Source organism: Danio rerio, chromosome 5 (genome assembly GCF_049306965.1).
Source record: "Danio rerio strain Tuebingen ecotype United States chromosome 5, GRCz12tu, whole genome shotgun sequence".
Lineage (NCBI taxonomy): Eukaryota > Metazoa > Chordata > Actinopteri > Cypriniformes > Danionidae > Danio > Danio rerio.
The window spans coordinates 43,151,797-43,179,152 of NC_133180.1; the positions used below are offsets into that span (position 1 = coordinate 43,151,797).

Sequence of the window (27,356 nt, forward strand, 5' to 3'; positions counted from 1 at the left end):
TAAAAAAATAAATGGCTTTGTGCACATTGTGTTATGATCGGGTAAGAGTAATGGAAGGACCCAAATTGCAAGTAAAAATAATTTATTGACCCAGTCAATATAGTATGACAAAGTCCAAAACCGGAAAAAATAAACAAACAAACAAGCTACGTATCCCACTCTATAGGGAATCAGAAAAACAGACGGGGACCGAGTAGCAAGGTCTCAGAAAGGGACTCCACGCTAGTCCTAAACACAAACAGAGAGATCAGCAGAGAAATAATGAACTGACACGAGACAAGGGACACGCTGCCCAGATATAGCTGAGTTAACGAGTCGCAGCTGGCAGGCTAATCAGGACAGCAGGACTCCACATAGCACGTGACAAAAACACTGACGTCAGACACACGTGGAACACCAAAACAAAACAAAACCATGTGACCAAAAAGACACTCAGAAGTGCGCACACACCTACAACCGTGACGCATTGTGCTTTATTTGTTGTTCTATGTTTGCAAAACTAAATTGGCTTTATAAAGAAATTTTAATGTACTCTTGCAAAATTTTATGGATAAAGTGTTTTTACAAATTTATGTTTCTATTTAAACTTTACTGAAGTTTCTGTATAATCATTTTAAAGAATAAGTAAATTGTACTGAGAATTTACTGTAAATTTATTGGATTTTTTTTTTTTTTTACGGAAGTTTTACAGAATTTTTCGTTTACAAACGAAGGAAATTTCTGTAAAAAAACAGGAAAATGTGCTGGTAATTTTCTGCCAGTACATTCTCTGTATTTTTACGGATTTCTTTTTTTTTTTACAGTGCGTTAGCTTACTACTTATATTTTAGCTTACATTTTATTCTAAATTAAAATGGCTGCAATCGAAATATTCATATTAATGTTGCTGTTATTCACTCCCATTACTCATACAACAATTTAGATTGAATACAGTGATCTAATAAACTGTACAGCAATATACTTTAGTTTTTATACAGTAAACTGTGGTGTATTGTAGTATAAAATACCCTGTAGTTGTAGAAATGTTGTGTTACCATAGCAACTATTCATTCATTCATTTTCTTTTCGGCTTAGTCCCTTTAATAATCTGGGGTCGCCACAGCAGAATGAACCGCCAACTTACCCAGCAAATGTTTTTCTCAGCAGATGCCCTTCCAGCCGCAACTCAACACTGGTAAACACCCATACACACTCTACGGACAGTTTTAATTTTCCCAATTAACCTGTACCGCATGTCTTTGGACTTGTGGGGGAAACTGGAGCACTCAGAGGAAACCCACGCAAACACAGGGAGAACATGCAAACTCCCAGCCGAGGCTCCAACCAGCAACCTTCTTGCTGTAAGGGTACAGCACTACCTACTGCTTCACCGCGCCGCCACCATAGCAACTATAGAACAGATTATTTCAATTACTTTACTATAGTATGGCTCAAAAAATATGACAAGATTTGCTATAAATTATTCTAGTATTGTTTCATGTAAGAACAAAATATTAGAACCTTATTTTCACCAGCTAAAATGATTTTGAGTCAGTTATTAAGTAATCTTTTGGTTTAGTGTGTCATTTTTGCTATTAATTGTAATAATGCAGTGTAATTTTTGTTTGACAGCAGCCGATGCTCCACGCAGAGATCAGATAATTCAGAAGAACTGAAGAACATCTTCCCAAGACATTTCAAGAAACCTGTCTGCAAAGCATTAGTAATAGGAAGGTTATAGGTTCATGTGCTGTAACACTGAGGTTGCTTTCAAAAATATTTCATCAGTGAACTCTAGTGTAAACTAAATTAAGTCAACATTTGTTGGCATTTTTAATAACTTTTTTTAGTCTTATTATTAGTTGTGTCTGTCTTCCACAAAATAAGGATGTACCACACTGCCAAACACTTAACACAACAATGTTTTGGTTAAAAGGGTTAAGATTGAATACCCAATACATTGATTGATGTATTGTACACACACACACACACACACACACAAAGACGAATGAAAAATTGCTCTGTATTAATTGGCTGATGGCCATGTTTTTTCATGTTATGCCACCTTAGAAAACTGGATAGCAAATTTCAAGTTGCTTGGACAAACGACAGCTTAGATACAGTGTTTTTCACTTAATATACATTTATAATTATGTCTAACACAAAAACACATCCACAAATAACAATGTTGACATGGAGAAAAAATAAACAGAAATCTATTATTTTAATAATAGTCATTAATCATGCTTACACACATTTTGTGTCACACGTAGATATTTAAACCAAAGAATAGGTAACAAAATGTTAACAAGACCTTCAAAACCTTTTGTTGAAATGTATATACAGAATAATCAGCTTTCAGTGTAATTATTATAATTTCATAAGTGGAATAAAAAAACCTTGAATGGTAAGATTGGACTAAGTTTGATTTAAAATGCAATAACAGTGTTTTACCCATAGACTGTCTGTAATAAGTGCTCTTTTGCTGTCATCTAGTGGTACAATGACAAAACTTGAAGGACTTTAAATGTTGTTTATTGGTTTAGAATCATGTCACGTGTCTGAATAACTGAGGTTTTAAGTTTTATGCAATCCTTCTACACAGTATGTTTTACCCGCTACACGCTATATTTTGTATCTGTCTATATCATCTTAATTTGTTGTAATTCCACTACTATTTTAATATTATAATAGTAGGAAAAACTATTAAAGTTATGAATACTAATAAAGTATTATTCATACTATGATTATAGTCCTATACATAAATATGCACATACTATTTCATATTGTATTGCTATTATTAATATTTTAAAATATAATGTATTATTTTATTCTATAAATTCTATATTGTATAGAATTTGTACTATTTTAATAATGTGTGATTCATTCCTTTTTTATTAACGTTTTTATTCACTTTTATATAGATGGGCTACTGCTGTACATTATTGTTTGTTATTGTTTACTGTCAACTCTCTCTTCAAGAGGTAAGATCTGGAGCAACTCTAACACTTCACAACGTACATGGAAACAAATAAAACTGTAAGAACAAAGAGGATTCCAGCACTACTTGTGATAAAGGAGATACATTTATTGATAATACAGCTCTTTTTGTACCATAAAATATTCAGCTTCCTTTTATACTGGAGTTTTTCATGCCGTAAAATTATAATAAGTTCATAAATATAAGTTCATAATACTGTTTTTTTATCCGAGACAGTTGCATCTGTTTATATATATATATATATATATTAGTTTAAAAATACAATGCAAATATCGTCAACTATAATTGTGACTAGTCGAAACGGTTATCTCTTATTACCATTATATCTATACGGATACATGACGCATATTTTAGAGATATCTACATCATTAGAGATATCTTCATTGAGTTTTGACTAGTCAAAACACATTTACAGAGATCTCGAATTTCTAATTTTCATTCTGACTATTCAAATTATAATTGTCACTCGTCAAAATATAATTAGAAATATATTTAAATATATTTATAGATAGTAAGAATAAGGTTGAAATGCTAAAAAGGCTTGCCATAGGCGGCCGCATTTACGTTAACCGTGGCAGGCGCATTTAGCTGTGGCAGGTATCCATTTTACCCCTGCAGCCAATATGTCAAAAACTTATATAACGTGCACACTTATTTGTATAATGTTATCACCGGAACTAAACCGAAAAGAAAATGAATGAATGAATCTCTGGTATTAAGCAGTGGGTTAAGATATCACTTCACCTTTGAAACCCTGAAAAATAATGACGATTACCTACATCACAACCATCTTGGATCACCTTGGGAACCCGCGTTCTAATAATGACGTTACAGAACGCGGGGTTCTCAGGCGCACACACACACACACAGTTTTCAGTAGTAATCTTCCAATTAGTTCAAGCACAAAAAGTATTTACAGCTGTCAGATCGAGTTTGTGAAAGAAGCTCAGTGCGAGAATTATCGAGATTTATCAGCTTTGCTATTTTGAATTTCCATATTTACTTGTTGTTGAAACTAACAGAAATGGAGTACATTTGGAAGATGATTGGTTTTTTTAAGGGGGAAACAAGCAATTGTTCCCGCCCTGAAGCAGAAAACACCAGCTCAGGTGAGTTTACTATGACAAGACTCTTCATTTCTCCAGTTCTAATTTAATAAACGTGGTCCTTAAAATACAGTTATACACAAAACCTGCAGTGGTAATTGTCTAGTACTGTGTTGTTTTTGTCGTATGTAATATTCCTGTAATGAACTGTATAACTTTCATATATCTCTAATATTTACCACAGTATTTTGTGTACTGTAATGTTCTCCAGGTAAAATGTAGTATTTCACATTTTTGTAGTATTTACCACAGGACTTTTTGTATTGTATGTAATATTCCTGTTGTATTCTTGTGGCAATGAGTTGATATATTGCCTCATGAAAACAACAGAAAAATCACATGCATAACTGTAAACTGTTGTGATACTCCACTATAGAAAGTATGTCACAGATAATCACTTGTCATTGTCTTCTAGGAACATTTTAATACCATAAAAAATATAAAATCTATTTATGTTGTGAAAATTGAATAAACGGTTTACTGTATTTAATCCACTTTAGGAAGCAGAGACAGAAAAAGAAAAGTCGATGAAGCTTTCCAGAATGACGAAAATCAGGAGGGCTTGATGCCGGCAAAACGCCATAAACCAGCACAGTTCCCTGATGACAATGAAGAACCCAGCACCAGCTCAGGTCAGTTTACCAAGACCCTTCATTTCTCCAATCCTACTATGATCAATTTGGTCCTTAAAATACAGATTGTAAAGTTGAGCAATATCACATGACTGTTGTTACTTATTGTGATTCAGAAAGAGTGTCATGGGTAATAATTTAAAGCCATCTCTCACCAAAATATCCTGTGGTATTTCATATGATAAATCAGAAGAACAAAAAATTGGTGGTTATTGTGTAGTACTGTGCTGTTCTTGTGTAAGGTATTGTTGCATGTAATATTTCTGTAATGTTCTTGCAGTAAATAATAGTATTGCTTTAATGTGTTTTTAATATTTACAACAATACTTTGTATACTGTACAACAAAATCCTGTGGTAAAACCTACAAAAATGAGAAATTAATACCCCATTTACCACATTAAATTTTAAGTAAATTAAGTAGGATCAGTAAAGTAGGATCAGTAAAGCCCCTCTGAAGCCCAGTTTAAAGTGTTAAATTGGGTTTATGCAACCGTTCAATTACACAAATGTGTAAAATGCCTAGAAACAACCACAGTGTCTAAAAATCCTTTTGTCTGAAGAAACTCTGTCACAGAGAACATTTTAATACAATAAAGATGATAAAATCTATTTATGTTATGAACATTTTATGGAAAACACATTTTGTATCTAATCCACTTTAGGAGGCAGAAAAAGAAAACTCCAGGTGACTTTTCAGGATGATCAGGAGGACTTGATGCCGGCAAAACGCCGTAAACCATCACAGTTCCCTGATGACAGTGATGAACCCAGCACCAGCTCAGGTCAGTTTACTAACACAAGAATACACTTTTCTTCAACTTCGTTAAACCAAAAAAAGATGATATTTTGAAGAAAGCTGGAAACCTGTCTTCATTAAATTCCATAGTATTTTTTTTTCTTGTCGGGGTTGAGGGGGGCTGGTGTTTGTGGGAGTGGAGATTGGCGGGAGTCTGATAATAATCATTAAAAAAAGACATATGGAGTGCAAAACTAGCACTCAAAAAAGCATAAATCTGGTAAAAATTGGTAAAACAACAGGCATTATATATTAACTTAAGGGGAGAAAGCCGGTAGTTCGATGTGAAATCAGACATTGAGGAACCCTCATACAGCCAAAATGGCCTGATCCTCATTTCATAATTTACCTCTGTTATTATTCAGCTGAGAGATTGGTCGTTGCAAAGTTTTGACTATTTAGGGTCACCCTATACCAAGTAGTAATGAATGAATGAAGATTACTAAAATAAGTGATCATCTATAATTAACCCTTCCATATTTTGATCCACTTTAGGATGCAGAGGCAGAAAAAGAAAAGCCAAGGAAGCTTTTCAGGATGATGAAGATCAGGAGGAATTGATGCCGACAAAACGCCATAAACCAGCACAGTTCCCTGATGACAATGAAGAACCCACCACCAGCTCAGGTCAGTTTACCATGACAAGACCAAGATTGTCTAGTACTGTGTTGTTTTTGTCGTATGTAATATTCCTGTAATGAACTGTATAACTTTCATATATCTCTAATATTTACCACAGTATTTTGTGTACTGTAATGTTCTCCAGGTAAAATGTAGTATTTCACATTTTTGTAGTATTTACCACAGGACTTTTTGTATTGTATGTAATATTCCTGTTGTATTCTTGTGGCAATGAGTTGATATATTGCCTCATGAAAACAACAGAAAAATCACATGCATAACTGTAAACTGTTGTGATACTCCACTATAGAAAGTATGTCACAGATAATCACTTGTCATTGTCTTCTAGGAACATTTTAATACCATAAAAAATATAAAATCTATTTATGTTGTGAAAATTGAATAAACGGTTTACTGTATTTAATCCACTTTAGGAAGCAGAGACAGAAAAAGAAAAGTCGATGAAGCTTTCCAGAATGACGAAAATCAGGAGGACTTGATGCCGGCAAAACGCCATAAACCAGCACAGTTCCCTGATGACAATGAAGAACCCAGCACCAGCTCAGGTCAGTTTACCATGACAAGACCCTTCATTTCTCCAATTCAACTATGATCAATTTGGTCCATAAAATACAGTTTGTTAAGTTGAGCAATATCACATGACTGTCGTTACTGATTGTGATTCAGAAAGAGTGTCATGGGTAATAATTCAAAGCCATCTCTCACCAAAATATCCTGTGGTATTCCATATGATAAAACAGAAAAACAAAAAACTGGAGTGGTAATTGTGTAGTACTGTGCTGTTTTTGTGTAAGGTATTGTTGCATGTAATATTTCTGTAACGTTCTTGCAGTAATTAATAGTATTGCTTTAATATGTTAGTAATTTTTCCAACAATACTTTGTGTACTGTAGTAGTGTCCATTTTAATATGGTAATAATTTAACATTTTTGTAGCTTTTACCACAGGGTTTTGTTGTACTGTATGTAATATTCCTGGATTCTTGTGGTAATGAGTTGATATTGCCTCATGAAAACAACAGAAAAAGCTTAAATCTCTTTGAATGAACAAGCTCTTATCTAATTCATTTGATTATTTCTTCATTTAGTTTCAAACAACTAGAATAAATCATTTAACAGAACTAAACTCATTCCATTCTTTTCCATAAGACATGTTTCTGTTTTGCAAATCTAAAAAGTGGCTTGTTTCCTTTTTTTGAGTGTAATGAGTTAATATTGGCACATGAAAACAACAGAAAAATCACATGCATAACTCTAAATTGTTGTGATACTCCACTACAGAAAGTGCTGGGGTGATCCTGTCATATTTTGCTCAGTTTATTTGTTCTGTGGTAAATTTATTTTGTTCAGCAGGACAGTAGGATCAGTAAAGCCCCACTAAATCCCAACTTAAAGTGTTAAATTGGGTTTATGCGAAATGTGTAAAATACTTAAAAGCAATTACAGTGTCTAAAAAATTATTTTGTCTGTAGAAACTCTGTCTCAGATATAATCACTTGTTAATTGTTTTTAAAGAAACTTTTAATACAAAAAAATTATTAAATCTATTTATGTTAAGAAAATTAAAAAAATAAAAAATAAACTATTGTATCTAATCCACTTTAGGAGGCAGAAAAAGAAAACTCAAGGTGACTTTTCAGGATGATCAGGAGGACTTGATGCCGGCAAAACGTTGTGAACCAACACAGTTCCCTGATGACAATGAAGAACCCAGCACCAGCTCAGGTCAGTTTACTAACACAAGAACACACTTTTCTACAGCGTCGTTAAAGAGATATACTTTACCAAAAATGAAACTTCTGTCATCATTTACTCACACTTTACTTGTTCCAAGCCTTTTTTATTTCCTTTTTTCTGTCAACCAAAATAGATGATATTTTAAAGAAAGCTGGAAACCTGTCTTCATTGAATTCCATAGTATTTGTTTTCCTGCTGTGGAAGTCAATTATTAGAGGGTTTCAGCTTTCTTCAAAATATATTCTTTTAGTAATAATAATCTCATAAAGGTTTGGAACCACTTGAGGAAGAGTAAATTGTGAGTAAAACATGACACGCTGAAAAACATAAATCTGGTAGAAGTTGGTGTAAAAACAGGCTATATATCAACTTAAGGGGAGAAAACCAGTCGTTCGATGTGAAATCAGACATTGAGGAACCCCCATATTGCCAAAATGGCCTGATCCTCGTTTCGTAATTTTCCTCTGCAAATGTACTGAGAGATTGGTAGTTGCTAAGCTGCGACTATTCGGGGTCACCCTATACCGAGTAGTAATATGAATGCAGATTACTAAAATAAGTGATCATCTATAACTAACCCTTCTATATTTTCATCCACTTTAGGATGCAGAGGCAGAAAAAGAAAAGCCAAGAAAGCTTTTCAGAATGATGAAAATCAGGCGGACTTGATGCCGGCAAAACGCCATAAACCAGCACAGTTCGCTGATGACAGTGATGAACCCAGCACTAGCTCAGGTCAGTTTACTACCACAAGACCCTTCATTTCTCCACTAAATTTGGTCCTTAAAATACAGATTGTAAAGTTGAGCAATATCACATGACTGTCGTTACTGTTTGTGATTCAGAAAGAGTGCCATGGGTAATAATTCAAAGCCATCTCTCACAAAAATATCCTGTGGTATTCCATATGATAAAACAGCATAACCAAAATAACTGGAGTGGTAATTGTGTAGTACCGTGTTGATTTTGTGTAAGTTATTGTTGTCTGTAATTTTCTTGTAATATTCTTGTGGTAATGAGTTAATATTGGCACATGAAAACAACAGAAAAATCACATGCATAGCTTTAAATTGTTGTGATACTCCACTAAAGAAAGGGCTTTGGTGATCCTGTCATATTTTTCTCAGCTTATTTGTTCTGTGGTAAATTTATTTTGTTCAGCAGGACAGTATTATCAGTAAAGCCCATTTTTAAAAGGGATATCACAAGGATAGGAGTGTCAAATTGGGTTTATGCAACCGTTTAATGACACAAATGTGAAAAATGCTTAGAAATAACCACATTGTCTTTAAAATCTTTTTGTTTGAAGAAACTCTCTTGTCACAGATTATAATCACTTGTCATTGTCTTCTAGGAAAATGTTAATTAAGTATAAAACATCAAATCTATTTATAATTTGAAAATAAATGTTTGTTGTATCTAATCCATTTTAGGACGCAGAGGCAGAAAAAGAAAAGCCAAGAAAGCTTTTCAGGATGATGAAGATCAGGAGGACTTGATGCCGGCAACACGCCGCAAACCAACACAGTTCCCTGATGAAAGTGAAGAACCCAGCACCAGCTCAGGTCAGTTTACTACCACAAGAACACACTTTTCTTCAGCTTTGTTAAAGAGAAATACTTTTCTGTGGTAAATTAATTTTGTTCAGCAGGATCACTAAAGCCCATTTTTGTTAGAGATATATCATGAATAGGAATGTTAAATTGGGATTTGCAACCATTGATGACACAGCTATATAAAATGCATAGAAGCAACCACAATGTCTTTTGGTTTGAAGAAACTGTTACATATTATAATCACTTGTCATTGTTTTGTAAGAAAATGTTAATTAAGTATAAAACATCAAATCTATTTATAATTTGAAAATAAAACGTTTGTTGTATCTAATCCATTTTAGGACGCAGAGGCAGAAAAAGAAAAGCCAAGAAAGCTTTTCAGGATGATGATGATCAGGAGGACTTGATGCCGGCAACACGCCACAAACCAACACAGTTCCCTGATGAAAGTGAAGAACCCAGCACCAGCTCAGGTCAGTTTACTACCACAAGAACACATTTGCAACCATTCGATGACACAACTATATACAACTAATATATAATACACAGAAGCAACCACAATGTCTTTTGGTTTGAAGAAACTCTGTTACAGATTATAATCACTTGTCATTGTTTTCTAAGAAAATGTTAATAAAACATAGAATATCACATTTATTTACATTATAAAAATTGAATAAAAAGTTTATTGTATTTAATCCACTTTAGGGGGCAGAGGCAGAAAAAGAAAAATGGAGGAAGCTTTTAAGGATGATGAAGATCAGGAGGACTTGATGCCGGCAACACAGCATAAACCAACACAGTTCCCTGATGGAAGTGATGAACCCAGCACCAGCTCAGGTCAGTTTACTTTCAAAAAACACACTTTTCTTTAGCTCCACTTTCAGTAAAGAGATAGTTTTCTGTCTCATCACTGCTGACAATGAACTGAAAAGTTTCCAACAACTTTCAAATACATGTAACTGAGATAACCTTCAGGTTAGAGACTATTTCAATAAGAGCACAAGAGATTTAGAAAATATAGAACCAACATCAGTGTGGGTATTTGCAGAAACTTACAAAAAGAAGGTGAATAAGAAATTAGTATCTATAAACTATTCCTGTCTGACATCAGCAAAGAAACACTCAGCCATGTATATGAAATAGAAATGGGAAAAGGAAGCTAATGTAATTATAAGAAAAGAGGTATGGTTATCTATGTGGAAAACACACATGATCACAATTAACCCAGATTCAAGGGAATTTATTTGGAAAAAATAAATATTTTCCAACTTGTAATAAAAAATGGTGAATGCTGGAGAAAATGTGGAAATGCAATGGCTGATCATTTTCACATAGTTTAATATTGTAATATTATTCACCCATTTTGGCAAGATCTGAAAATAGAGATAAAAACAATAATGGGATTGAATCTGGAATGTAATTTTAAAACTATGTACATGGAAAGTAATTCTTCAAAATAACAAAAAATTATACATATCTCCTTATTACACTGCTTGTAGTGCTGTGCGTCATTTGTTTAACCCTTTAAGGTTATGTGCTGGCTGACTGACTGACAGGTGCGTGATGTGTGAGGCCAGCAAACAAGATGTATAGCTGTTTCACTTTACTTCAGGACACATTAATACCGCTCTGTAGGTCTTCAAAAATATTCCTAGCAAATCTAATAAATGTTGGAGACATACTTGTTAAATAAATGCACTATATCGTTCTTCAGCATTGTTTATTTGAGAGCGCACAAGAAGATCTGCACTTGAGCAGCATATTTGAGGGGTTGTGCAAGAAGTTTTGTGCATGAGCAGAGGAAATCAGCGCGCAAGCAAAAAGATTGGCATGCTTAAAGGCTATTACATAAATGTGATCTCAAGTTGTAATACTGCGCTCACGACATTTGTCATTGTAATAACGCCACAGGTAGTTGGTAGATCTGTATAAAAAAGGCCTGCTTTCACAGCTGGAAAAAATCCTACAGGAAACACTGCTTAGGAATTTAAATAAGATTGTATCCAGTAAAGATATATATGAAGAGTCCAGATGCAAAACCCTCTAAACCCATCAGACCACTTTTTTTGTAATAAGCGTTTTCTATCAAACACCTATAATTAGGTTCAAACGAGTCATTTTCTAGATAATGAAAAGGTTATTGGTTAGTAAATGAAATAACTTTTTTTTTTTTTTTCCAAAAATGTCACTTTAGACAATTCTTTGGTTTTTAACAAGGTATATTTTCTTTTGCGTTAAAACCAGCTAAATCCACTTGTGCTTTTTATGCAAAACCCTGTAAATCCACAAATTGGGACAAAAAAGTATAATTTGTTGCAAAATCACTAAAGAAGCAATTAGAAATTATTTTACCAAACAATAAACACATACACAAACCTCCTAAAATTAAAAATACAGAAATCTGTCAAGTAAGTGGCAGTTCATTCCGCTGTGGTAACCCCTGATAAACCAGGGACTATAAGGAAATCTGTCAAGTAAGTGCATTAATCAATAACATTAAAATTGACATTACTTACATCTTAACATTATCATTTCTGAATGGCATCTTAACTTCTTTCGTGAAACAATGTTGCCGTTTAATGTAAAGTAATGTAGATAAAAAGATATAAAATAACCAGAATTCATTTATGTTATAAACCACTACTTTGAGCAATTCCTTCATTAGATCCAGAGTTCAGAGCCCATGCTTTCAGGCAAGTTGCATGGTGCAGCAGACCTGTCAGATTCTGCTTGTGTCAAGCTGTTTTCATTGATGAAATCAACACTGAGAATATAAATATTGTACAAGTAAAATAAGCAAAACGTATTGTGAGATTCTTATTGGTTAACACACACACACACACACACACACACACACACACACACACACACACACACACACACAAAAACAGTTTGAAGTGTTAGTTGTTGTTGAGTGATGTGACATGAACTATTGACACTCCCTGCTTCTTTTTTTGGTTAATCTTTTACCATTTGAAAGTGCCTTCACATTTTTAATAGTTGAAAATATTATAAAATATAACAGATATTGTGAAAGATTAAATCCCTGCTACATAGATGCTTGTCTGACAGTCACAGATCATGAAGAGTGAAACTTAAATGTCAAGGAGGGTGAATTTGTTCAAGCATGTCAAAATATTTACCAAAAACATTTTTATTTTCAGTTACAGCATTAATTACATGAACGCATGCTATATACCGACTGAGGGGGAGAAAACCAGTGGTTCGATGTGAAATCAGACATTGCGGAACCCCTTTATAGCCGAAATGGCCTGATCCTCATTTCATAATTTACCTCTGCAAATATTCGACTGAGAGATTGGTAGTTGCGAAGTTACTGAGTAGTAATGAATGAATGCAGATTACCAAAATAAGTGATCATCTGTAAATAACTTCCATATTTTGATCCATTTTAGGATGCAGAGGCAGAAAAAGAAAAGCCAAGAAAGCTTTTCAGAATGATGAAAATCAGGAGGACTTGATGCCGGCAAAACGCCATAAACCAACACAGGTCCCTGATGACAGTGAAGAACCCAGCACCAGCTCTGGTCAGTTTACTACCACTAGAACACACTTTTCTTCAGCTTCGTAAGGAGATATACTTCACCAAAAATTCTGTCATCATTTTCTCACACTTTACTTGTTCCAAACCAGTCGGTACCAATAGCCTAGTGGTTAAGTGTGCCGACATATAGCACCATGGTGCTCCTGGCGACCCGTGTTCGATTCCCGACTCGAGGACCTATGTCGACCCTTCCCCTCTCTCTGGTCCTAATACTTTCCTGTCTGTCCTCCACTATTCTATCCCAGTAAAAGGTGAAAAAAAACATAATTATATACTTGTTCCAAACCTTTATGATTTTCTTTTTTTCTGTCAACCAAAAAAGATGATATTTTAAAGAATGTTTGTGGGAGTGGAGATTGGCAGGAGTCTAATAATAATAATAAAAAAATAAATAATCACATATGGAGTGCAAAACTGACACTCAAAGCATAAATCTGGTAAAAATCTGAACACGCATTTTAAAAACATGAATGCTGGGGGATTCTTTCACTTCATTTGGGAGACAATTCCAAACCTATGGAGCATAGAACCTAAAATAGTCCTGCCAGATCGCATCAGGAATACAGAGTGAAATTCTAAAAGTCCAGCGCTAGAAGAGCGTATAGCAAACGGTTTGGATTATATTTTGATAAGCAGTCACTAAAGGGGTGAAAACCAGTAGTTCGATGTGAAATCATGTGGAACCCCCATATAGCCAAAATAGCCTGATCCTCATTTCGTAATTTACCTCTGCAAATATTCAGCTGAGAGATGGTCGTTGCGAAGCTTTGACTAATCGGGTTCACCCTATACTGAGTAGTAATGTGAATGAACGCAGTAGAGCTGCACAATTTATCGTAAGAAGATTGCAATCTTGATTCGACCCCCTAGACGATCTTAATTCAGCATTTCTACGATTCTGTCAATCATATTTTCAAGTTCAGGAGAGAAGCAATGATGGCCGCACAAGTCCTCACATTGTTTTACATACGTTGTTCAGCAACATGGACACCTCCAAATGGTGTTAAAAGTCACATGCTGTATTTACAAGATACAATTCACCTCAAAATGTCATTTCTGTCTTTGTCATGTTTTTGTGAGTGCAAAATCATTCGTGACGTGAGCTGACCGTCAGCTGTTACCACAGAAAGGGAGGGAGCGTGGGCGCACGCCTCTTAGTGAAGTTTACTTAGTGAACAGAACCTGCATAAGCTGTAAATAACAGGTAATAAAGTTGTAAATAACAGTTTGTGGCACAGAGTGATCGTTTGGAAGTCGCGCGGGCAGTGAACCGCTCTTAGCAGTGAAAATGAAACCGAAAGCGTGCACAGTGTTGCCAGCCCAAACAGTATCCAAAACCAGCCGAAATGCAAAAATACCCACCCAGTCTTCTGTATTCACGAAAATGACGTCAGTGACAGATTTTAAGCAGAAAACTACAGATTGTAAGCATATGTCTGAAACAATAATTCAACATCAGAACTATCATCAGCATTGATGACCAGAACAAATCTAAAGTCTGTTCAAGGGAACCATTCCAAGTCTATACAAAATTAAGCATTTTAACTTACAGTACAGATACACAAAGCCTATTGCTGTTTTACCACATGTTTGAGAATGACAATAATAATAGCCCACTCATATCATTCTTTATTTTACATCTACAGACTCATGAGAAAATCCTGATCTTTATTTTAGGCAAAAAAAAAAATTCGATTCTCATTTTAGCCAGAATTGTGCAGCTCTAGAATGCAGATTACCAAAATAAGTGATCATCTGTAATTAACCCTTCCATATTTTGATCCACTTTAGGACGCAGAGGCAGAAAAAGAAAAGTCGAGGAAGCTTTTCAGGATGATGAAAATCAGGAGGACTTGATGCTGCCACCTCAGTTCCCTGATGAAAGGGATAAACCCAGCCCCAGCTCAGGTCAGTTTACAATGACAAGACCCTTCATTTCTCCAATTCTACTATGATAAATTGGGTCCTTAAAATACAGATTGTTAAGTTGAGCAATATCACATGACTGTCGTTGATGATTGTGATTCAGAAAGAGTGCCATGGGTAATAATTTAAAGCCATCTCTCACAAAAATATCCTGTGGTATTCCATATGATAAATAGAAGAACAAAAAACTGGAGTGGTAATTGTGTAGTACTGTGTTGTTTTTGTGTAAGGTATTGTTGCATGTAATATTTCTGTAATGTTCTTGCAGTGAATAATAGTATTACTTTAATATGTTTGTAATATTTACAACAATACTTTGTGTACTGTAATATTCTCCAGGTAATATGTGGTATTAAATTCACATTTTTGTAGGTTTTACCACTGGGTTTTGTTGTACTGTATGTAATATTCTTGTGGTAATAAGTTTAAAATTAAAGTTTAAAGTTTAAAATATTTTCGTTTGAAGAAACGGTAACAGATTCTAATCACTTGTTCAAATAAAATAAAAATTAGAATATGATATGTATTTATATTATAAGAATGATGAAACTTTTTATATATTTAATCCACTTTAGTTGAAGAAGCTTCTCAGGTTGATGAAGATCAGGAGGACTTGATGCCGGCAGCAAGCAGTGAACCATCACAGTTTCCTGATGAAATTGAAGAACCCGGCACCAGCTCAGGTCAGTTTACTTTGATAAAAACAATGTAGGTGTGTTTACATGGAGCCTTTAAATTGGTTTAAAAGTTTAATTCGAATGATAAATGCTTCATATAAACACCTCAATGGAATAAACATGGTCAAACCAAATGAAATTGTAATCAGTTTGAAAGGGTGGTATAAACCTTGCCATATTTGAGTTTTGTTGGATATATTCAGGAAGCATGTTTTCTTTGAGCTGATCCAATTAAAAGTTCAGTTCGTATATCTGAATGTTTTTGTTTTTGTAGTTTTGTATTAAATAACAAAATTGTGTTCATGTGTAGGAATATTAAAAACTGTGTGTATGGAATTCATCATGATGTGGAATTAGATCAAATCAGTGACATGATAATTGTAACCAAACCATGAGACCTGTGAAGGTTTAGACCCCTAATAAATAATATCTGTAGCTTAATGTGTGTTTAAGTCATGTAAGTGGAAGTGGGTGGAGTCAGGGGTGAACGCGATTCAAGGAATGTTTATGCTGAAGAATGGAGGTGCTGGAATGGTGTAATAAAAACAAGCTAAAGCTATAAATGATGGGTCCTGTTCATCTCACAATAATAAACCTTTGTTCATTGTAATCCACTTAAGGAAGCAGAGAAGGAAATGCTGAGCAACATTTTCTGGATGATGAAGATGATGATTCCTCCTACGACGAGGATCCAGATTTTTGTAGAAGAGACACCGGGCCAGGTCAGTCTTCTATCGCAAGACCTCACATTTCTCCTGTAATTTCTGTAACATGGTATCATGTTTCTCCTGAAAAATCTCCAGTAAATTCTGTATAGTTTTGAATAGTGATGGGCAGAGCGAGGATTCATGAAACACTGAAACAGTCAAAGCAAATGTGTCTCTACAGTGAAATCTGTTAGTCTGAAACCGCTTTGACAGAGAAGCAGTTGAGGAAATATAATATGTCGTGTAAAACATTCATTCCATCAAGTGATTGGATTGTGGATAATGTTCACACCTGGAATGCAGTTGTCATGAGTTTGAATCCAGGGCAAAGCATGTAATAAACATTTAAAATATGTGGTTTCATAGTTTTGTTCTTGTAATGTGTTCGGTCTGACATCTGAATAAACTCTTTGTAAATAAATGCAAAGTTTAAGAGAAAGAGTAGGAAGGTCCACAAGCCAGGATTTGAACTCAGAGCATCTGCAATGTGCTGTAGTTACAGTACATGTTGCCGCACTGCCCACTAGGCTGTGTGCGATTGTGTGGATTTTCAGTCAATCAAATGCAGATTTAGAAAGGATGTCAAGTCTCGGATCACCGAATGTATGTGACACGTGTGTTTTAGATCAGTGTTTCAATAGTGCTGAGCAAAGGTTGATCACGGTTAATCACGTCATAAAAGTTTGTTTTGACATAATATATGTGCGTGTGTTATATAACATATATGTAGTGTTGGGGATAACGCATTACAAGTAACGTGAGTTACCTAATAATCTTACTTTTCTAAGTAATGAGTAAAGTATTCAGTAAAACTTTTGAGTTACTATTTGAAAAAATGTAAAGCGAGTTACTTCTTAGTTTAATTAATTCACTTTTTAAATAATAAATTGCTGAATTCAAATTAATGTTGAATGAGAATTTTCTCTCAGCAGAAACAGACAGAAACCAACAATGGAGAGTCTTACATTTCAGTGATGGAAATATTCCCATTATTCTCAAAACATGGAAGAAAAGGAAAAGGGTCTCGTACACACATAGAGAGACACGAACGTGCTGGTGAAGTGTGTGTGTGTGGGTGTTTATAGCAGTTTGACTAATAAATATGAATTTGTAGCTAAATCTATGTAAATCGTTTGCATGCATGTGTCTATATATATAATAAATATACTATGATTAATCGTGATCAATTTTTTCCCAGCACTAGTTTTGAAACATCTGCGCTTCGGCATCTGGAGGCCAAAATGTCAGTTTTGGCATTTTTAAGTTTTATATTTTTGTCAGTAAGCAAACACAGTTTTATAGCACGCTGAACCTCAACAGAAATATATTCTCCTACTATCACAGTAAGACAAAAACAGAAATGAGCAATCCTGGTAAACTGTCATAATCCTTTTGTTTGTTTTTCAGGATCTCCTCTTGACAAATATGAGCTTGGAAGGAAGCTGGGAAAGGGAATCTATGGCACTGTCTACGTGGCAACACGCAAATCTGATGGAAAAAAGGTAAGTCACTTTTGCTGCACATGTTGTTTACTTAATTTTTTCTTCTTGTAAAGGAAGTGGTGTGCATATGGACGCATGTCCATGTTGGATTATACACATGTATTATTGGATTTATTACGATTCGTTTTTTTTATTGCTTTGGGGAAAAAATATTAATATTTTGTTTCTTTTGCAGGTTGCCCTGAAATTCGTTTATATGCCGAACTGTTACATAAATCGGAAAGTAAGTAAACACAACACAATGAATATATCTGAATATGTGTTGAATCTATATTAAACACATTATTTTATACAGTTATAATTGTGCAGATACATTATACAGTTCACATGCTCTAACCTTTTTCTAATATTTTTCTCTAGCCTGGACGTGTCTTTTACCCGACTTCGGAGGCCAGAATATTGCTTGAACTGAAGAAGCCTTCCTTATGTCCCCACATCATAGAGTTGTATGACTTTTTTGAAGTGGAGGAATATGATGTTTTGGTCATGGAGTACATGCAGCCGAGTATGACCTTGACTGCATTCTTCAGGAGAAACAATGGTCCCTTGACTGAAAGTGTAGCGCGACTCTTGATCCTGCAGATCCTAATTGCATTAGAACACTGCCTGGAGCATGGCATTGACCATAGAGCAATCTATGAAGAAAACATCCTGGTGAATCCAAAGACCCTTCAAGTCAAGTTGATTGGTTTTGGCTGCAGTGATTACATTGCGGGCGACTTAAAACCGCACGCTGGTAAGATGCTTTTCTCTTCACCTCTCCTGCTGAAACCTCTGGTATTGCTGGTCACCGGCAGTTCTAGATTTTACAATTCATGCTGGCTGTTATGCTGGAGAATTTGCACTGATTGTTTTTTTATTTTTTAATGCTGCTTATTAATATCCCAGCTTATTGAACTCCTACTTTTACACTGACCACTTGTAATGAAATAGTTTTGATGGCTTAATTATTATAAATTGCTGTTCTACTCTTCTAACTCACAAATCTGTTGCTTACAGGATTTGACCAAATCTACTGCAAATGTATGTGGCATTCTCGTCTAGTAGAAGTTGGTTTCTTGAGGAATGCACATTTTGCTCTAGAAGAAACTGTTGAGTGTGTGGCAAGACTCCTGGCAAGGATGGTGAATGGATATTGGCCCCTTCGCTCTATGGTTGAGTATCCAAGATTTCACCCCAGTGTATCCAAAGGTGAGACAATAACTCAACAAAGTGCTGTTCAGATATAATTGGACAGTGTTGTCAAGACTGTAAAAATGTGAAATTAAGTCTAACTTCATATACAGTTTTCATGTTAGGCATGTGAGAACATACAGGATTAATCAATTCTCTCGTTTCTACAGAATGCAGAGATCTTCTGAAAATGTGCTTCGGTTTCAATGTTCACGATGGACCCACTTTGGAGGATATTATTGATCATAAGTGGTTCAACAAAAAGATAGACACCTGATGGACAGAAACCACTGGCACAATCTGGTAGGCTTATTGACACTTCTGGTGGCACATCTGGAGGGCTTGATCGTGGATATGGTGCAGGTCCAAGTAGGTCACCAGGCAGATGTTTAGACAGCCAACAGGATCAATGCAGAGATTCGTCTATACCTATAATTAAATGACACAACATCTGACGCACAGAAGCCATTGCGCCTGTTAATATGCTTGGCGACTGGTGTCAGTGGATAGCGGCATGTGCCACTGGAGCTTGTGATGTGCGCTGATGCGTTGCGTCCTGTGTCACTGAGATTGTCGCAGTACATGTTGCTGTGTGGCTCCTCTAGTGGTGACTGACAGCTCCTGCTGCTGCTGCTGACGATGCTGACTGCTGACTGAGCATGAAGTAGGTTGTGTAACACAGACACTTAACAACAGAACAATATTTCATTAATAATATAAAAACCGCCAAAAATAATATTTATTACATTGCAGAGTTTGTTTATACAACATACTGGGCTTAGAAATATTCATATTATTACTGCACTGTAATGCTAAAACAGCGTAAGATAATTTGTTTAAAGAAAAAATCTGAAAATAATGTAAAATATGTAGTTTGGTTTACTTAAAAATCACCAAGTTAGAGATTTTACTTAAGTGTTTTATTATTTTGTCGTTCACTAAACATACTGTAATGTAATTGTGGTAATGTCAGCAACACTGCTTATAAAAATGAAATATAATGCAAAAAGATAGAAAATATAATTATAAAAACTTATATAAATTATATTAGAATTATAAAAATTCTGTAAATTAAAATGATCATTTCTAAGTAGTAATTTGAAGATTTGAGAATGCACAAAAATTATAAAAAACATATTTGAAAATAATTTTGATTGAAGCAAAAACAAAAAATAAATGTGTGATTTTTGAATGTTTAGTTTTCATTTAGTTCATTTCACAAAGTAGAAAGTGCAAAAACATCAATTTGCATGAGAAGTGCAGTTTTATACATAAGTTTAACATGAATAACTAGTTGCTTTCATTTAGTTAATTATCCACTGGAAAAAGTAAAGTGAGGAATTACTGGAATAGCTGTACGTGATACAAAATCCTAAATAAATGACCTAATACATTTAAAGGGACATGAAACTAATTTTAAAATACAGAAGCCTAATATTGTTGTACAAATGAACACTGCAATGTACGTCGACATCACTTTGCATTTTCACCGTCACACATGACAAAAATGAATATTATTAATATTGTCATAATTGAACTTTATCACATAATTCACTTTTTTGAAACCACTAAAAAATAGTTTTGTTGTCATCTGGTGTGACACCCTTATTTATTGTTTATTATTATATTAATTATATATGGTCATTATATAACTAATGCATTAACTAGTGTGTTCAATAATGTATTAATAATTAACTCTAGTGTTTAGTTTACATGTGAGATTTAGTATTGCTGATTAGATGGGTTGTTCATTGTCAGGTCCGGTTATCTAACCCATGATCAAATGCATTAATGTATGTGTAGGTAAACGTTATGTAATTATAAAGAATGAATGTGAAGTGGTGCATTAGAAGACGAGTAAGTTAACATTAACAAATAATATGTAGTGTTGAATAATAGTCATTTCTCAGCATCAGTTCGTGTTACATCATGTATTAAATAGCAGATTAATATATGTTTAGTTAACATTAACAACGATTAAGTGTTGCGTAACTGATGTGTTGTTCACTGGTAATTCATGTTACCTAATGCAGTAACTAACATTAACTCATACTCCCTTATTGTAAAGTGTTCCCAAGACATTTATTATTGAACATTAGTTATTCAAACTATGTTTAATATGCTTTTAAAATATTCTTCAACTTAGAAACACGTGTACATATAAATATATAATATATAGTTTATTTAAATATTTAGATGAAATTTATATAAATATATTTTTAAAAGAATTACAATTTCACAGGAGGGCTAATCATTTAGATATTTTATAATAATTTGAATACTATATGATTATTATTTTGTTATATATTATATCATTTTGATCTGTAGTTAATATAATTGTCATACAATATTGTAATTATATTTAATATTAATATAATATGAAATATTGTTCTGTCATTGAGTGTGTGTGTTACACAACCTACTTCATGCTAGAGATCTGCACGGAACTAAAATTTGAATCCCGCTCGCGCCAGGTTTTAGCCCGAACCCGACCGCTCCCGCTTATATTCAGCATTTGTTGTCCCGCTGCCTGCCCCGCCCCATTTTCTACCCGCCGCGCCCGATCCCGCTAAAGAGGGGGGGGGAGGAGAACAAAACCGAAAACCACCCAGCTATACAGAGTCCAGACAGCCTATTACAAGCTGTCTGTATAAACACACAACACAAGCATACACACACACACACACACTAGCACCAAGCACACACACACACACACACACACACACACAAGCACGAAGCACACACACACAGGCAAAGCTCTCTCATTTATGCGCACACACACACACTTCTCATATGCACACACACATACACACACACAGCAACAACGAAAAACATAGCATAACGCTGTCTCATTCATACATGTACATATGCATGCTCGCTCGCTTGCTTGGGTTGGGCACTATATTGCTAGACGGCCCGCTCCCGTCCAAAATACAACCAGTTATCGACCGCTCCCGCGCTTTATTCGGAAATGTATTCCCGCGCCGCAGAAATCTGACCTCTGCAGACCTCTACTTCATGCTCAGTCAGCAGTCAGCATCATCAGCAGCAGCAGTACCTGTCAGTCACCACTAGAGGAGCCACACAGCAACATGTACTGCGACAATCTCAGTGACACAGGACGCAACGCATCAGCGCACGTCACAAGCTCCAGTGGCACATGCCGCTATCCACTGACACCAGTCGCCAAGCATATTAACAGGCGCAATGGCTTCTGTGCGTCAGATGTTGTGTCATTTAATTATAGGTATAGACGAATCTCTGCATTGATCCTGTTGGCTGTTTAAACATCTGCCTGGTGACCTACTTGGAACTGCACCATATCCACGATCAAGCCCTCCAGATGTGCCACCAGAAGTGTCAATAAGCCTACCGTCCATGATGGATGCTCATACTCATCAAACCCTCCATCATCCAGACTACAGCTTCACCCATTTGTATTCATCTGAAGTGAATGTAACTGAAACTGCTTTAATGATGATGTTTGTATTAAACTGAAGTGAATAAAACTGAACTTAATTGGTTTTGATTTAAGTAGAACTACAGCAGCATTTGACCTCCACTCTCCTAAAATTGATTTCATTCTCGATTCTTCATCTATGTTTAGCTGCTTTGTCACAGTCTACATTTTAAAAGTGCTCTAGAATTTATAATGTCTTGACTTTGTTCTCAGTATCTGTTCCTGCACCACACGGCTCTTAGATAATCAGCTTGATGGATGAGAGCTTTATGCATGAACTGTGACTGACGGTAATGTGCAATATTGCAATGGGTTAGCTAGCTAGCAAGGTCAGCTGTGATCTTTTAAGTTGTAACAATAACACTATGAATGCTAGTATTATAATGTTAATTAGTCGTATGTAAAAGGCATTTGCATTATGGATAATATCTAGATTTAATGGCAATACTACTTTTGAATTCAGGAAACACTGTATTAGCGAGCACCACCATGTTCTATGGTAAGTGAAAGAAGAAAAGTCCTCTTACTTTGTCAAACTAATAATAAAACCTACTTAAAAAAATACTAGCTTTTTATTATATATTTTCATATTATTCAACCTCCTTTTAGGTTTCAAAATCACTGTTTTCACCTTGTCGCACACCCAGAGTTTTAAACTTCAACAATGAAAATAACATTTAAAATATTATTTTTCTGGTATCTATTAATGTATCTTAATGAAGCACTAGTGAAATCATTTAAATATATTATAGTTATTAATGTGAGACTATTATCATTATTACTTTTTTATACAATATATCAGTGTCATTTCCACCACAACACTGTAATGTCGCTTTAAAAAGTTTGTGTGAGATTATTTAGGTGGTTTCTATGAAAATGAATAGTGCCATCTGAGAACATCTTCAAGATGGAAGGAATTTACATTTTTATCAACAACACTTGAAGAAAAATCAAGGTAAATATTGCTTGATAAGGAAATACATTTATTCTACATCATTTCCAAACATGCTGTATTTTCAAAGATGTTTTTAAAAACCAAACAAAATAAAGGTAAATAAGAGTGTTTTGTATACATGAAAGGCTAGTATCAACTCAAAGCTAATCTGTGAAGCTATTTTTCATTTTTTCACAATAAACTGTTGAAACGTCATTTTTACTACTGTCATTTCCATCACCACACACATTTTAAAAAAATATTTAAAAAGTTCTCATCACATATTAAAAGTGTATTCACAATGTATAAGTTCATGCTCTATTTAATATACAAATTCAGTTTATTTGTTTTCTAATAATCTCTTAACCAAATTAATATTCAATTTTAGAGTGTGACAGGTGTACAATTGGAGGAGCAAGGGGAGGGATGGGAGGGTCAGACCAGGGAGGATCAGAAGAAAACGTCCAGGGGGGGGTTCAGGTGCCCCGGCAGGAAACCAGGTTGTAGCCGGAGGGTTCGTCCCGAGTAGCGAAGAGGCACAACAGGGAGGAGCGGGAGGGATGACCCAGGGACAATCCAACAGGAGATACAAGGCAGGAGGTCTGTGGGGAGCCGGCTGTATGAGAGGCAACTGGACTGGAATCGGCTGAGCTGGAAGCAACTGGACAGGAGCTGGTGGGGCTGGAGGCAACTGGACTAGAGCGGGCGGGGCTGGAGGCGGCTGGACTGGAGCCAGCGGGGCTGGAGTCGGCTGGACTGGGGCCGGCGGGGCTGGGACCGGCAGAGCTGGGAGCCGGGCTGGGGTCGGCAGAGCAAGAAGCCGGGCTGGAGTCGGCAGAGCAAGGAGCCGGGCTGGGGCCGGCAGGGCAAGACGTCTGGGAGGTGCTGGCAGGGCAAGACGTCTGGGAGGTGCTGGCAGGGCAAGACGTCTGGGAGGTACTGGCAGGGCAAGACGTCTGGATGGCGTTGGTAAGGCGAGGAGCCGGACTGGGGCCAGCAGGGCAAGGAGCCGGGCTGGGGCCGGCAGGGCAAGGAGTCTGGGCGGCACCGGTAAAGCAAGGAGGCAGACTGCAACCGGCACTGAAGTGCGCACTGGCGGGCGCTCTGGGGATAGAGCCGACACTGGCGGGCGCTCTAGGGCTAGAGCCGACACTGGGGATTTACAAAGTTCAAGAAGTCTGTCCAGAGGCTCAGAAAAAGCAGGTCTTGGAATAGCCTGACGCGGATAAGCCCGAAGCTTCAGTTGGGCTTCTCTCCTCCCTCCTGAAGATAAATTAGCAGGACCCGAAAACAGACCTTTCTGTTGATCACCACTCAGGCCTTCCTCCTGAGGGTAGTCCTGCTTCAGGGCGATCGAGAGAGGAGAGCCAGATATTAAAAGTGCGTGCACCATAAAGAAATAGAGACTCCACTCCTCCTCAAATGGTGGCATTTTGGATCGCACAGGTTCTAAAAGTCCTCCCCGAAAGAACATCATTAGCAGTAAATCACTAAAAGTGCTCCTTGGGGCCAGATCCAAAAATTCTTTAATGTAACGCTCGACGGAGCGGTTACCTTGTTTTATACTTACAATAAAATCATCTGCTGGATCCATTTTTTGAGTTCATTGTTCTGTCAAGGTACGTTGAAGGGACTGAGACAAAAGGTGTAGGATCCAATAGCAATTTAATGATGAAAACGTGCGGTAACAGAAAAATCAAAAATATCCAAAGTAACAAAGTAGCAAACAAACAAAGAAAACAAGATACTATGACAGAACTGGAACAAGGCTCAGGAACTACGACAGGATACAAAACAAATCTTAGGAACAACATACCAAACAAGACGAACAACAAACTGACAAACAATGGGTGAATGGTGTAAAAATAGTCCATGAAATTAAGAGGAAACGGAGACAGCTGTGAATCATAAATCAGTGTAAGTGAGTTCCGGATGTGTGCGCGAGGTATGTATGAACTTGAAGTCTTTAGGGACTGTAGTTCGCTCTCAGAGTGAGTGGCGAACTACAGTGCCCTGTAGTGGCTATTTTCTCTCAGTGGTCAAGAAACAAAGTCTTACCCGGGATGTCTTTTACAAGTTTTATTCTTTATAAAGAAGATCACAGTCATACAGCAACAACAGTTTCTGCAGAGTGAGATACTGAAGTCAAGTGTGTTCACCCTTTTATCTGGTTTGTACTGCTTACGAGGTCAACTCCCAATAAGGCCTCATCTACAATTACGTCAGGCGTCTTCTGCTGTTCGTGCGATATGCTCATAACAACCACACATCCTTCTTAGGATAATGAAAAAGCTTTCACCTAAAGAAATATAGTTATCTATAAAAATGTACACATAGGTTTTATGATGAACATATGGAGAACACAGATACACACACATGTAAAAATGAGTCTTAGACAAGTTTCTAACATATAAAGCTCATCTAAAAATGAATTTTCATTACAATTCCTCTCTTTTTATCATTCATTGATAACTCATCATCAAATTCATTTTTTCACCTTTTCTAAAATCACACTAGTTATAAATCACATTCTGATTATATTGATCATGCTGATTACACAAATCATTTAACAGGTTTCTGCACACATAAATACACTAGAGATGTTCAAACCCTCTTCTTAATATAGTTTCCCCATTAAGATTTACTTTTCAAAACATCCCTCTTCCCTGGGAGCCGGGCTAAACGAATAATCACTGTTATTGCGCTCCTGACCGAAGTCAGACCCTCAGTTACCCCTCAGAGGTTCCATCACAGAAATTGCCTGTTATTTGCACACTATTGATTGATTTTACACAACAAAATTCAGAAACATTTGTCAGTTAATTAAAATAACTAACCCTCTACGTTGTTAATTAAATCATAATACTCATAAACATAGGAACACGTTGTTGTTTCTGTACTCTTAAACATACATCACATTTACACTCTTCTCTCAATTTTCATGCAAATGATCACTCTTTTAAGACTTGTTACAGAACATACAACTCATGCAGTTTGCTGTTTTTCTTTGGATAGACCCAAAATACATGTAAGCAAGCAAATAGTCGTCTCAAAATTCAAACAAAAAGTCAGATCAATTAACATTTTCTCAATTAAGTAACAGCCGTCACCTAAATCTGTTCTTAGTCTGTTCACGGGTTTTTTTTGTTCATATCCACATAGCTGCTGCTATCACCAAAGTCATAATCAAATTCATCCCCCATATCAATATTCATACCCTCTTTGTTGACAGCCATCTTTACCATCTGAAGGGATGTTGTAGATGTAATCAGTCTGCCCACTGACCATGATATAAATCTGAAAATACATGGCAGACAACACAATAACACTAGACCCACCCCCACTATAGGTAAAACTACAGTAAAGGCCCAGTAGATCCAGGTTCCCCATTTAAACGATAGCCAATCTAGCCAGGAGTTGTTGGCTTTCTCAGGCACTTTTACGGCCAATCTCATATCAACTACAACGCCAGTAATGTTTTGCTGTAATCAGGTTAATTAAGGTGACACTAGCAGCAATGCCAGTGTTGTTCTCCTCAGACCACACATTACTTGCACACAGAATGGATGCCAGCAATCTTCTCGTCCATCTTCAGATCCTTAATGTGATGGTCAAGCACAGCTTTTTCACCTCTCTTTTGGTTGCCTTCTCCTCCGTCTGATTGCTGCTTGGTGTTGTATTCAGAAGTTACTGTTTCACACACCCCTCTTGACTTTGTTGTTGTTTCTCCCCAGCTGTGACCTTGCTTCACTCAGATATCAGCCTGCTGTTTTCCTTCAGACATCTTCAGAGCCCCTCTTTCTCTCCTACTCCCTCGCGGAATCCTCCTCAGGTGGTGGAATTTTCCTGCAGTGCCCAGCGTGCACCCACGTCGCCCGCTCCGCGACCTTCACCGCTGTCTCAGTGGTCAGTAGCACTTGAAATGGACCCAGCCAACGTTTCGCTCTCCAGCTCTTTCTCCTC

The 27,356-nt window shown here is 36.2% G+C and overlaps 2 protein-coding genes across 60 annotated transcripts in view; both read left to right on the plus strand.

The window, feature by feature from the left end:
- pimr201 (Pim proto-oncogene, serine/threonine kinase, related 201) overlaps positions 1 to 2,690 on the plus strand; it is a 36,293-nt gene extending 33,603 nt beyond the window's left edge. For 8 of the 49 annotated variants that reach the window (XR_012405579.1, XR_012405575.1, XR_012405590.1 and 5 more), the window contains 2 exons: positions 1,144 to 1,340; positions 1,612 to 2,690. The gene's annotated coding sequence lies outside the window, so the exon portion shown is untranslated. Of the gene's footprint in view, positions 1 to 1,074; positions 1,341 to 1,611 lie in introns of all 49 variants that reach the window. The other 41 variants (XR_012405584.1, XR_012405595.1, XR_012405578.1 and 38 more) reach the window with 15 other exon arrangements.
- A 620-nt stretch (positions 2,691 to 3,310) lies between these two features.
- On the plus strand, positions 3,311 to 22,513 carry LOC100001405 (uncharacterized). Of its 11 annotated transcripts, none has more exons than XM_073951293.1 (20): positions 3,311 to 4,089; positions 4,587 to 4,718; positions 5,382 to 5,501; positions 6,011 to 6,142; positions 6,571 to 6,702; positions 7,762 to 7,881; positions 8,497 to 8,628; positions 9,327 to 9,458; positions 9,791 to 9,922; positions 10,155 to 10,286; positions 12,866 to 12,997; positions 14,806 to 14,922; positions 15,516 to 15,623; positions 16,238 to 16,339; positions 17,732 to 17,826; positions 18,002 to 18,049; positions 18,187 to 18,562; positions 18,826 to 19,017; positions 19,170 to 19,302; positions 22,225 to 22,513. In XM_073951293.1, the coding sequence occupies exons 1-19, from the start codon at positions 4,005 to 4,007 to the stop codon at positions 19,274 to 19,276; spliced, it is 2,526 nt and encodes an 841-aa protein (XP_073807394.1). In that variant the 5' UTR covers positions 3,311 to 4,004; the 3' UTR covers positions 19,277 to 19,302; positions 22,225 to 22,513. The 11 variants fall into 11 exon arrangements, with proteins under 11 accessions (XP_073807394.1, XP_073807395.1, XP_073807400.1 ...); XM_073951294.1 differs by having other exon boundaries at positions 22,247 to 22,513; XM_073951301.1 differs by lacking the exons at positions 6,011 to 6,142; positions 9,327 to 9,458 and having other exon boundaries at positions 3,537 to 4,089.
- The last annotated feature ends 4,843 nt before the right edge of the window (positions 22,514 to 27,356 follow it).

What these genes read in the sequence shown, in the direction of transcription:
- LOC100001405 (XM_073951293.1), top strand. Translation starts at nt 4,005, where the DNA reads ATGGAGTACATTTGGAAGATGATTGGTTTTTTTAAGGGGGAAACAAGC. An exon ending in TGAACCCAGCACTAGCTCAG is followed by an intron (nt 8,629 to 9,326) that starts GTCAGTTTACTA and finishes AATCCATTTTAG; the next exon opens with GACGCAGAGGCAGAAAAAGA. An exon ending in AGAACCCAGCACCAGCTCAG is followed by an intron (nt 9,923 to 10,154) that starts GTCAGTTTACTA and finishes AATCCACTTTAG; the next exon opens with GGGGCAGAGGCAGAAAAAGA.